This window comes from Lithobates pipiens, unplaced genomic scaffold (genome assembly GCF_037356315.1).
Source record: "Lithobates pipiens isolate NorthernLeopardFrog02 unplaced genomic scaffold, aLitPip1_a1.2 Scaffold_13, whole genome shotgun sequence".
NCBI lineage: Eukaryota > Metazoa > Chordata > Amphibia > Anura > Ranidae > Lithobates > Lithobates pipiens.
Genome location: NW_027507718.1, coordinates 481822651 through 481836078, shown reverse-complemented (window position 1 = coordinate 481836078; position 13428 = coordinate 481822651). Strand labels below are relative to the sequence as shown.

The window sequence follows — 13428 nt, the reverse complement described above, 5'->3', positions numbered from 1 at the left end:
TTAGTCAGCCACCAATTGTGCAAGTTCTCCCACTTTTATGGTGGAAAATAAAGATTTGGTCACCTACAAACAAGCAAGATTTCAGGCTCTCACAGAACTGTATTTTCTTCTTTAAGAGGCTCCTCTGTCCTCCACTCATTACCTGTATTAATGGCACCTGTTTGAACTTGTTATCAGTAGAAAAGGCACCTGTCCACAACCTCAAACAGTCACACTCCAAACTTCACTATGGCGAAGACCAAAGAGCTGTCAAAGGACACCAGAAACAAAATTGTAGACCTGCACTAGGCTGGGAAGACTGAATCTGCAATAGGCAAGCAGCTTGGAGTGAAGAAATCAACTGTGGGAGCAATAATTAGAAAATGGAAGTCATACAAGACCACTAATAATCTCCCTCGATCTGGGGCTCCATGCAAGATCTCACCCAGTGGGGTCAAAATGATCACAAGAACAGTAAGCAAAAATCCCAGAACCACAAGGGGGACCTAGTGAATGACCTGCAGAACCTGAAGAAAGCTGGGACCAACTTAACAAAGGCTACCATCAGTAGCACACTACGCCGCCAGGGACTCAGATCCTGCAGTGCCAGACGTGTCCCCCTGCTTAAGCCAGTACATGTCCGGGCCCGTCTGAGGTTTGCTAGAGAGCATTTGTATGATCCAGAAGAGGACTGGGAGAATATCATTTGGTCAGATGAAACCAAAGTAGAACTGTTTGGTAGAAACACAACTGGTTGTGTTTTGAGGAGAGAGAATGCTGAGTTGCAATCAAAGAACACCATACCTACTGTGAAGCATGGGGGTGGCAACATCATTCTTTGGGGCTGTTGCAAAGGGGACGACTGATCCGTCTACATGAAAGAATGAATGGGGCCATGTATCGTGACATCTTGAATGCAAACCTCCTCCCATCAGCAAGGGCATTGAAGATGAAACTTTGCTGGGTTTCAGCATGACAATGATCCCAAACACACCACCCTGGCAACAAAGGAGTGGCTTCGTAAGAAGCATTTCAAGGTCCTGGAGTGGCCTAGCCAGTCTCCAGTTCTCAACCCCATAGAAAACCTTTAGAGGGAGTTGAAAGTCTGTGTTGCCCAGCGACAGCCCCAAAACATCACTGCTCTAGAGGAGATCTGCACGGAGGAATGGGCCAACATACCAGCAACAGTGTGTGACAACCTTGTGAAGACTTACAGAAAACGTTTAACCTCTGTCATTGCCAACAAAGGATATATAACAAAGTATTGAGATTAACTTTTGATATTGACAAAATACTTATTTTCCTCCATAATTTGCAAATAAATTCTTTCAAAAATCAGACAATGTGATTGTCTGGATTTGTTTCCACATTTTGTCTCTCATAGTTGAGGTATACCTATGATGACAATTACAGGCCTCTCTCATCTTTTTAAGTGGGAGAACTTGCACAATTTGTGGCTGACTAAATACTTTTTTGCCCCACTGTAGTACTAGATTACTAGTACTAATACTATATATATATATATATATATATATATATATATATATTAATACACCACCTGAAGTGTATTAGAAACAGTACACCACAGAATGCACTGTAGATATAGACTACCCTGGATGCAGAGTATATATACAGTATAAATAAATAAATATATATATATATATATATATATATATATATATATATATATATATATATATCTATATATACGAAATTGTGTATCGATTATCTATCTATCTATCTATCTATCTATCTATCTATCTATCTATCTATATATATATATATTTTTTTATGCACTGACTGAATATCAAGTAAACACTGAATATATAGTGTAACACTGACCCCCGAAGGAGCTGCTGGTTTTCATTGGGCTTACCGTTACCTCACCTGCTTGCTTCATCCATCTTAGGGGTCCCGTTGTAAAGTGAATCAAAGAATGTTAGCACCAACACTTAGTCCTTTTTCCAAGATTTATTCGAGATAAACAAAAAGTTTTGCAATAGAGGGATAGAAGATTAAGGGGAGTTCAGGTACCTGGTAATTGCGAGTTAGAGGTATTTCCTTGATCCAGAGGACAAACAGCTTCCACAGACTGGATCCAGCAATCACCGGATAGGCCTCTCTCACTGACCTAGCAGCCGGTGGGATGCTCAAACAAAGTCTCTGCCACAGACTTGTCAATTTGAATGAAATCGTTGTACAATCCTCTGCCACAGGAAAGCACAACCAGCAACTTGATAAGAATTTAAGGAATTGTCACATAGTACCAGTTTCATTCAGCCGATCCAGGATACTGTGTGGTAGGTGACCCGGGATGCATCCTCCAACTGAGTCTCCAGGCTCTTCCAGAGATTCCAGCCTTGTCGCTCGGTCCTCTCCTGGAAAAGTCCTCCCCTGGATCCTCCAGTCACTTGGCTTCTCCCCACTGGCAAGACAGCACAGGACCACCCCTGGATCGGTAGGCCCCAAGACTTTTGGGCCTACCCTTAAAGTTGCAAAGCCTCGGGCCAGCCAGCCCCGAGACACAGGAACAGGCAGCACACACCCCAGGCCAGGAGGGCCATGAGGTCGGGATAATGAACCCAAGAAAATAACCCCTCAAAATGGCATCAGTACCTTAAGTACCCCCACCCAGAATGCACAGCAGGGTAACCACAATACGCTGCTCATCCACCTCAAAGAAGTGGCAGGAGTTACAGATCTAGATCTTCCATGGTTCGCTTCATTCTTAGGAAATCGGTTGCAGACAGTGAAACTAGGAGTCTTCACTTCTGAAACTCGGGCAATTTCATATGGAGTCCCTCAAGGATCACCCCTGTCACTAGTACTCTTCAACATTTACATCTGTCCACTCTTCAAAATCATCAGCAAACGGATCTATGCTTCCATTCTTACGCTGACGACACTTTACTTCCGCATGACCGGACAAAAAGGCCAATACCAGAAACTAGAAAAATGTCTCACATTGATAGATGATTGAATGACCACTAGCTCCCTCAAACTCAATGGATCGAAAACAGAGCTTCTGCTCCTCAACGCAAACCGAAATAAAAAAACTAAGACCCCATGGACACCTCCCACCATCCTTGGACAAAACATCCCTCCAAGCACCAAAGCCAAAAGTCTCAGAGTCATCTTTGACGCAGAGATGACTATGAATGCACAAATAGGATCAGTTGTCAGTGGTTCCCACCATCTTCTCCGCTTGCTACGCAGCCTCATACCCTTCATTACAGAAAGCGGTAGTAGTTGGAACAATCATCAATTCGTGACTCGACTACGCAAATTCCCTCTACATAGGACTACCTAATTACCAGATTGCATGCCTACAAGTCATCCAAAATACAGCAGCAAGACTAGTCATGGGAAAGAAACCCTGGGAATCCATCTCCCCATCCTTTAGGACCCTCCATTGGCTAACGGTAAATGATAGGATCGCATTCAAGACCCTCTACCTCACCCACAAATGTACACAAAGGAACTCTCCTCAATACTTATGTGAGAAAATAAAACACTACATACCCAATCGCAGCCTCCGATCAACAAACCCAAACTGCCTCCTCATCCCCAAGTCCCGCTACAAATCTCAGGGAGAACGAAGATTCGCAGTCCAAGAACCATGGCTATGCAATGCTCTACCCACCAAAATCCACATGGAAAAAAACCACCAGGCCTTCAGAAAAAAACGAAAGACCCACCTCTTCTAAGAAGCAGCACAACACAGGATAGACCAAGTGCCTTGAGGCGATATATATATTAGACACACTTCATATATATATATATATATATCAAATACACTGCCACTAACTGAATAACCTGCCTGCTCAATCTAACTCGAGCTATCTCTCTGTCCAACAACACTGCACACAGACACTCTGTAAGCAGCCTTATATAAAGTGGGGTGTGGACTTAGTCCCCCTGAGCCATGATTGGCCAAAGGGACCCTGCCTTTAGCCAGTTATGGCTCTCTCAGCAGAGCGCTCAGTGATTGGCCAAGGCATGCAGGCCAATCATCATACAGCAATGCACTATGATCTGTGCATTGTGGGGCGTTCCACGGAGCTCAAATTTTCCACGAACGCCCCATATGTCCGGTTAGTTTTAGAACAAATGAACACCCAATGTTCGAGTTTAAGTAACGTTTGACTCAAACCAAGGGCTCATTCCTATATAGCATCTGTCTAAAATTGGCCATAATATATTCTACTTAGTGTGCCCAGGATGGATGCCTCATTAGCGACCCCAACAGCTGATAAAAGTGCCTAGGGTGAAAAGTGTGTAACGCCCCGGCCTTGGGCTGGCTAAATTTAGTGTATGGTTCTGCTGTACCCAGCTGAGCTGCAATTTTCTTCTTAGGTCTGATCTGGTTTATACCTAAAACTGATGACTCATTGCTTCTGCCTGCCTCTGGAAGAATATTCCAAAAATAGTGTGGAAGGCTCAGTCACTTGATTATGATTAGTTATCAGACCCTAGCCAATTCTTGGGAGGCTAGCCCAGAAGGTGTTTCTTTGGGAGGATTTGATCAGAGTTCTCTTCTCCTGGGGGTCCCTCCCTGGGAGGGAGTCTATGCATGTGTTCCAGAGAGTTACTGCAGCTAAGCCTCAGCATGTGCTATGGACCTAAAGAAGAGTTGCTGGAAGGAAACTTGCCTGTGGATGCTCAGCTGAAGAGATGGGGGCTCTTTCTGCCTGTAACTCCAGGTGTGGAAGTTGCTGCAAAAAATCACTTCTCATAGAGTCTTGAATTTACTGGCTGTCCCCTATTTATTTAGCAACATTTTTGAGGCTGCTAGTATAGGGGCTAACACTGCTAGGACAAGATTGATCAGGCAGCTGTCCTCCAGGATTTTTATGTGTGCGGCAAGAGTGAAGAGTATCCTGCACCCTAAACCATCTTCCTCTGCATTTTGTTCAAGACCTGCGATGTCAAAAGGAAACATAGACTGGAGTCTGAGCTTGTTGTGCATTATTGGGACTGGCAACAGGTGAGCAACCTTAGAACAGGTAAGCGAGGGTCAGTTGGAAAGGGCCGTGCTTCTGTCTATGGTGTGCAGCCTCATGCATTGTGCAGGGACAGGCCTAGCTTGTTCCTGGCAACCCCCCTGTCCTGCCTGTCCCAGCCTGCCTTGTGAGTGACGTGTGAGCCGAGTAGGTGTGTCCTCACCTGCCTCCCCTCCTCCACCTGTCTCTCCCATTCTGCTCGTGTCTTCCTGAATGTACTCTGCCCCTCTCCTCTCTCACCTGGCCTGATCCACTTACAGGAAATTCCTGCCTCCCTCCTGGGGATCACACTGCGACTGTCAAATCCCATCGCTGACTTTTGTCCCCTCCACCGAAAAGGATGAGACCGGCGGACCCCCCTCTAAATCTCTGCAGCAAACAGATGGAGTGACCATGGAAACTTCCAACGAGGGGGAAGGGTACAGCCTCGCAAGGTCCACAACAGTCTCCGAGCAAATAACAGAAGGGCCGCAGGCCAGAGACGGTGATAATAATGACTCACGGTTTAAGGAGGACACCTTGCAGCAAATGCTGACTTGTGAAACTGGAAATACTGGGACTGAAGCCAGCACACCGCCTTGCGATAAAGGAACAACTGGTCAAGGGTTACATGGCACGTCACCAGCCAATGATAACCTAGATAAAGTGCTGGATTCCATTCACTTGATTGGGCTAGACGAGGTGGCTGAGACAGACAAACTACAGAGACCTACAGAGCTGGAGGTCACATCTAGTGATGATGAGAGCGGGGAATGGGAGACTGCGAGTGAGGCAAGCATTGCTAATGAGGAGATCACTGATGGTAAAGGAGAAAAGAAAAATGAAAATCTGGATCCTGATGGAAGAATGGATGCTACCAGTCAAGAGGAGACTGGAGAAAATGTAAAAATAAGGACATCTAGTGGGCCTCTGGAGAAAAATGGAAGTGAAGGGACTGGGGAAACCCCAGAGGTGATAGAGCAATGTTGTGAAAGGACTTCTAGTGAGGGTCTTCAGAGTGAGCAGGCCTTCACTCATGAAACCAGACCTGATGATGCGGTTAGTGAGGAATCCTTGTGTGATGTTGGCAAGACTACAAGTAAAGAGAGACCACCTCATGCTGCTGAAGAATTAAAAGAGACAGGGAATGAGGAACCCGAATTTAATGTTGAAGAGATGGCCACTGAGGAGACCATGACTTATGTTTCTACAGAGCCTCATACTGAAAAGTTAAATGATGAGTCTGTTGGGGAGCATGACCCCCATGTTGAAGAGATGGTCATTGAGGCCATGTCTTATGTTTCTAATACAGAGTTAAATGATGAGGAGTCTGTTGAGGAGCCTGGCCCTGGAGGGTCTTTGACCCATGTTGAAAAAAGTAGGCTTCACACTGAAAAGGCAGTCAGTGAATGGATTAGATCTCCTGAGGACAGTGGTTCTCATAATGAAGAGCCAGTTATTAAGGACATTGAGACTCAAATGGAAGAGACAGCCAACGATAGCATAGAACCTCAGAAGAATGATACCGCAAGTGAAGAGGCCGTGTCTCAGTTGAGGGAGGAAGTCTATGAGGTGAGAGAACCTCATGTTGACGTGACTCTTCATCACAATGAAGAGACAGTCCAATTATGCAGAGATTCTTTGGAGGTGGCAGATAGTGGAAGCATAGTTCCTTCTAGTATTGAGCTAGTCTTGCTTGAGACTGTGCCTTATAGCGTAGAGATACTTAGTGAGCAATATAATCCTCAAATGGAAGAGGCAGTTGGTGATGGAACAGGGCATCACGTTGAAGAGGCAGTTCTTGACCATCCTAAGTCTCATGCCGAAGAGTCTGCTAATGAGGTGTTTCCTCCTACCACAAAAGAGCCTTACATTGAAGATACACCAAGTGGGGAGTCAAGGCCTTATGAAGATGAGAGAGACCGTGAGGGGACAGTAACTCATGATGGGATATCTGTCCATTGTGAAACTGGACCTTTTGTTGGTGAGACAGTCCATGATAAAACTTTACATGACACTGACTACAGGAGTAGTGGGGAAAGCGAGACTCACACTATTGACAACAATAGCGAAGAAGCAAAGTCTATGTCTGACCACACATTGAGGGTAAAGTTAGAAGAAAACGCTGACACAAAAGTTATTGAGGAAAATCAGAACTCGCACTACGTCACTGACAAAGAACAAGGTCCGCTTGATACAAACACCTCTAAAGAGGATGCAGATAGCAAAACTGAGATGCTCAATAACAAGGGAGTGGTTGATAATCAATTGGCTATTAACAAAGACTCCAGTGTTAACCAGAAAGAGATTACTGAAGACGAGATTGGGAATGACGTTTTTGAGAGTGTCAAAGAGGAGACTGCTAGTAAAGTGACAGCACGTGACCACAAAGAGGGTGTAAGTCAGCTACTTGATGGAGACACCAAGGGCACAGTCTGTAAAGAGACAGAGTATTTTAGCATAGAGACAGTCTGCCAGGAAATAAGTGGCGCAAATGAAGAGACAGTCAGCGCAGAGACTGAGTTTGTCTACCCTGAGACTGCCGATGTTCAGACTGAGGGTGGCCATAAAGAAAATGTTACCCAAGTGACTTCTACAGAGACTGTAATTACAGATACATTAGGAGCTTACACAGAAGGTGACTGCAAAAAGTTAAATGATTTCAGAAGTATAGAGATGTTTAGTGTAGAGACACCTTTTGTCCAGAAAGAGACATGCATTGAATACAGGGAGTCCATAACTGAAGATGATCATACTGATCATAGGGATACTCTTAAGTATAAGACAGATGTGGATGGTATATGGACTACTGAATATAAAGAAAGTGTAGATCAAATCCCATCTGTTGACCATAGAGAGATCCTTCATACAATGAGAGAAACACTTGAGTCTTTAGATATAGAGAAACAAAATGAGAAGGAAACTGCCAGCTTTATAGAGACAACTGATCAGGAGAGAGAGAGCGAGGACAATATCTTCATAGAGAGAATCCTGATTGAGCCTTCCAGTGAAGAAAGAGAGTTGGAAAAACTTAGAACAAATGAGGAGAGTGCTGGGCTGAACATGTTGCTTGATTTCAAAGAACTGTATGGAGAGAGTTCGGAAATCCCTTCAAATATTCAGTATATTGCAAAAGAAAGCACCACTAAGGAAAATGATTCTGATCCTAATGAAGATGAGAATAGCTGGTATGCCGAGGAGGCAGGGTTGCAAGTACCAAAAGAGGATATAGAAACTATGAGGCTGGAGGGTAAAAGTTCAAATGCAACTTCTGGTGAAATAAAGGCAAAAACAAGCAATTTAAAGGCCAACAAAGCATTTTCTGAGGACCTTCTAGAGGCAATAAGCCAAACAAGATCACTTGAAATTGATGTTGACCAAGCAGTCTCCATTAATGATGGCAACTTATATATGGATGTATTCACTGATACAGAAACTAATATTGGCACTGTGGGGCAGGTGCCTTTGGATGAAACCATGGGCAAAGAAATTGAGCAAGCTGATTTAGACAAAGTCATGAGTCTGTGTGGCACGGAGACCGCCCTTAATCCTAATATGCTGATACAACCTATACCTATGAGGCCTCTGGTTTTCTCAAATGTTTCATTTCAGAATTTGAATGTAGTCCAAGTCCATCAACAAGAGGAACCAAACATGCAAAATTTTGATGTGGCATATGGCGATTTCCATCATAAGGACACTGACTCGGCATCTAGAGAACTAAATTCCTCACTGGAAGAAACGTTGAGCACTAGCTTCAAAATTGAAACAACAGAAGACCAAGAACAAATTCAGGGTGTTATACAAGCAGCAAAAATCGTGGGGCCTCAAATCGGCATACAGGTTTCACCATTTTTAGAAGACCATAAAGAACCTGCAGAGGATGAGCCAGACTGTTTTAACCAAGGAATAATTTTTGATAGGGGATTCAAAATTGGCACCTTCTCCCCCAAAACTGAACTTTTTACCAAACCAGAAACTGATACTTTCTTTGTACCGGAAGCAAATTTGACCATTGCAGCTGAACACATTTTACCAGAAAGAACTTTGTCGCCTGGAGGACCAGAGACTGATGATCCGGGTAAAGTAGATTTATGTATAAATACTGGTGCAGTAGAGGACACTGGGGGTGATAATCCACCTTTACTGTTAACAAGGCAGCGTAGTAACACTGACCCTGGCTTTGGCTATGATCAAAAGGAAATAGACCAGCAGGATGACCCACATGAGGAGAAACCTAGGCCTAGATTGCGAAGTGCGACTCCTCCACTGGACAACTTTACTGCATCTTTCACAGCTAATCGAGAAAACAAACCTCTGGAGAAAGTACAGACCTCCATAGTGTACCCATCAGTAGACTACAACATGAGTGATGAACAAAAGGCAGAAAAAGCGACACCAAAGCAGGATTCTACAACACGGATACAGATATTCAATCCACTCTTTTTCATTCAAGAAAGTACAGAAGAATCCGGATTCTACCAATCAAGTCCCCTGATATCGCATGGGAAAGAAAATTTAAATAAGAGAAGGATGCCTTCTCCACCTCGGGATACAGAGGTCCTTTTGAAAGGTAACCAGCCTCCCACCATACTCGGATCTCTTGTGTCTTCTGTGGCAAACGTGAAGACCACGACCACTGATCCACCATCTACTCGCCCAATTGCCCCTGTGTGGCTTCCTCCCCGCCCCATGCATCATTCTGAAAGTCCCTTGGTAAGACGGCCTACTGTAAGAATCAAGAAAAATACTGCTGCTGTTCCACCTTTCAAGCGCTTTAGTGCCGCGAACCTGTCCACAAACCCCCATCTTTATTCAGGATATACAAGCTCATTGGAAAAGACACCACGGCCTTCTGGTACCAAGGTCCTGCCCACCATCCCACAAGAGGTTCCTTCAGGAGAAACAAGCTCTTTGGAAAAGGGCTCAAGGCCTGCTGGTACCAAGGCCCATATCTCCACCACAAGACAGAGACTTTTGCCTAGACAGCCGAAGATCAATGAACAAGACATTAGTCAAAAAATGAACAAGTCTCCAAGGGAAATATTGGCAGAAGCTGAACAGAGTTCCAAGAAGTCTTCAAGAAGCCCAAGCCCAGAGGCTGTCCTTCGACGAGGAAAACGTTCTCAGATCCAGCCTTCTACATCTGATACAAACAACAGTATGCACATGCAGTACACCACCCTCATCCGCTCCTCCAGCTTGCTCTATCAGGAATACAGCGACGTTGCACTGAACCAGGAGATCCAAAGGCAAAAGCCTGGTGACTCTCCCGCGGAAGAGAAGGATCCTGGATCTCCTCGCCAACGCCGGAGGATTCTATCTTCTCAGGATTCCTATTTGCAGCGCTTGTCCATCTCCTCGGCAGACTCTTTGTGGCAGGACCTCCCTAGAATCCGTGACAGTACCACCTTTATGTTAATGTCCCGAGCAGAGCAAAAGCTGCAGGAGGCCAGGTTTGAACTCATCATGTCTGAGGCGCTCTACCTGCGCAGTCTGAACATCGCTGTGGATCATTTTCAGCGCAGTACGGAGCTGCAGGAAGTTCTAGGTGCCCAGGACCGGCAGTGGCTCTTCTCCCGTCTTTCCGAGGTTCGAGATGCCAGCAATGACTTCTTGTTTGACCTGGAAGAAGAATTTGATTTGAACATGTACAACTTTCAAGTGTGCGAAGTGGTCATCAGTCATGAGCCAAACTTCCGCAAAGTCTACCTGCCCTACGTAACTAACCAGACATACCAGGACAGAACCTTCCAGAGGCTGATGAATAATAACCCGCGGTTCCAGCAGGTTTTATCAAAGCTTGAGAGTGACCCTGTGTGCCAGAGGCTGAGCCTCAAGTCCTTTCTCATCCTCCCATTTCAGAGGATCACTCGCCTTAGACTGCTCTTACAGAATATATTGAAGCGTTCAGCACCGGGTTCCAATGAGGAGCTGCAAGCCACTGAAGCCCACAATGCAATAGAGAAGCTGATAAGAGACTGTAATGAAGGAGTCCAGAAAATGAAGGACACAGAGGAGCTGATACTACTACACCAGAAGATTCAGTTTGAGTGCAAGATTTTTCCCCTTATCTCAGCTTCCCGGCGTCTTGTTAAACATGGAGAGGTCACAGCTCTCGAGTTCAACCCGATCAGCTCCAAGTGGAAGAGCACCAACCGGCAGGTCTATCTGCACCTCTTCAGTGACTGTCTCATGCTGTCCCGGATCAGAGAGGGTGGTCGCTTTGTGGTTTTCGACCACTCTTCAGACATCCGCGTGGAGCGATGCGAGATAAAACTGCACAGCAACCAGAAGAACATCTTCCGCGTCTTCCTGAGGGACAGTGCCGCAACTCAGGCACGGGACGGCCATCTGGAAGGCCATGAGATGCAATACATCTTCAGAACGGAGACCCAGAGTCAGAAGCTGAGATGGATCTACGCACTAACGCCAACTAAAGAGGAAGCTGACTACATAAAAGACGGCCTTAAACAGGTGCAATGTTTAAAGTCATACAAAGCGCGGGAAAATGACGAACTATCGCTGGAGAAAGCGGACACCCTCATGGTGACACAGAGCAGCGATGATGGCTGGTTATGTGGAATACGTCTTTCCGATCTTAATTCCGGCTGGTTCCCGCAGTGCCATGTCCAGTTTATCAGCCGAAACGCCTGTCTACGCAACCTGCAAGAAGAGGAGCGACTACGGAATGCCCGTGCCAAGCTTCATCCCGCAAAATGATCTCCGCTAATGGGGCAAACCATTGTGACCCTGCTGCCTAATCTACCCAATCTGCTTTCTGCAGCCTGACCTACTAATTTTCCTATTGGCTAATCACCCCTGTCCTTGTCAGTCTGACCTTCCCATAGTACAGGCTCCTCCTTACGTCTCTTAAGCAACTCCGTTGTTGCCTCCAACTGTCATTTAAGGAACTGTTTAGAGTGGCCTTCATGAAACCGTGTAAATGTTCTTTTGCGCTAATATAGTGATTTGAGCGCTGGCGATTCTCTCTCTTTCTCAAAAGAAATAGATGTATTTATATTTTTAATAAAATATCAAACATTGTAGTGAAAAAAAAAAAAAAAAAAAAAAAAAAAAAAAAAAGAACAGGTAAGCGAAACCCAACATATTTCCAGCAGTCCCAACTTCTTCTCTTGCTTATGTACAAATTGCAGGGATTATGGGTATGTTGTGTACATCCAAGTTCCCCCCAAGTACAGAGCTTTCTATATCTTTTTTGTGTATACATAGCAAAAAAATAAAAACCCAGTCAAATACCATCAAAAGAAAGCTCTATCTGTTTAAAAAGAATGATAAAAATTTAATTTGGGTACAGTATTGCATGACTGAGTAATTGTCATTCAAAGTCTGACAGTGCTAAAAACGTAAAAATGGCCTGGGCAGTAGACATGTTCAGGAGGAAAAAAATATAGTTTTGTTTAGTTTTGGATACATTTGTTATGTTACTAATTTTGTTTTGTTGATTTATTTAGAAATTTGTTTAGTTTACTTTAAAGTGATTGCAAAGCTTTGATTTTTTTTTTTTTAATAACAAACATATCATACCTCCACTGTGCAGTTTGTTTTGCACAGAGTGGCCCTGATCCTCAACTTCTGAGGTCCCTCAGCAGTTCTCGCGGCTCCTCCTCTTATCAGTTAACACTCTAAGCCCTTGTACACATGGTCGGACATTCCGACAACAAAATTCGTCGGATTTTGTCCGACGGATTTTGTCCGAAACTTATGTTGCATACACACGGTCGGACAGAGTTGTCGGAAAATCCAATCGTACGTAACGTGATGACGTTATTTCGTTACGACTGGACTATGTTTAGGCTAGTAGCCAATAGCTTTGGTCTAGGAATTTGATCTGAGCATGCGTGGCACTTTGTCCGATCGGAATTCTCTACACACAATCGGACAAAGTCCGATCGGATCATGTTATCATGTTAGCCCAGCTCTAAAACATTGTCCATCGGATATTCTGACGGAAACAGTCCGATGGAGCCCACACACAGTTGGATTATCCGACAACATGGTCCGATCAGACATTTCCCATCGGAATGTCCGACCGTGTATACAAGGGCTTAGAGAAAAGCTCTCCCGGGGGGTTACCTTGCAGGTGTGCTCCCAAGTCCATCGTTCGGCGTCCATAGTCGAATGTAGGACTTGGCCACTATCTATCTATAGAGCTGTAGATAAAATGCACTTTTTAGCTATCAAAACATGTTTCCCAGCCCTAAACCTTTCATCTGATTTTTAAATTGCTGCATTTGCAAATTCCAAAAGTCAATATAAAGGAATAGTAGTGGTTAAAGTAAAAAGACTTGTGGGTTTAACCAATCATTTTTTTGGTACAATTCTCCTTTAAAGGGGCGTGGCAATGGGTTTATCCTATGCCTGCATACTTTTGCTGATAGGTGTCCCTCATTCCCATCTCAAAAAGTTGGGAGGTATTGCTTCTCTGTAAAGCCAGGATCTGGAG

The 13428-nt window shown here is 44.6% G+C and overlaps 1 protein-coding gene across 1 annotated transcript; it reads left to right on the top strand.

Moving 5' to 3' along the window:
- Positions 1 to 5151: 5151 nt before the first annotated feature.
- LOC143975504 (uncharacterized) lies at positions 5152 to 12007 on the top strand. Its single transcript, XM_077477952.1, has one exon. It carries the CDS (start codon positions 5376 to 5378, stop codon positions 11682 to 11684), a length of 6309 nt encoding a protein of 2102 aa, XP_077334078.1. The 5' UTR covers positions 5152 to 5375; the 3' UTR covers positions 11685 to 12007.
- The last annotated feature ends 1421 nt before the right edge of the window (positions 12008 to 13428 follow it).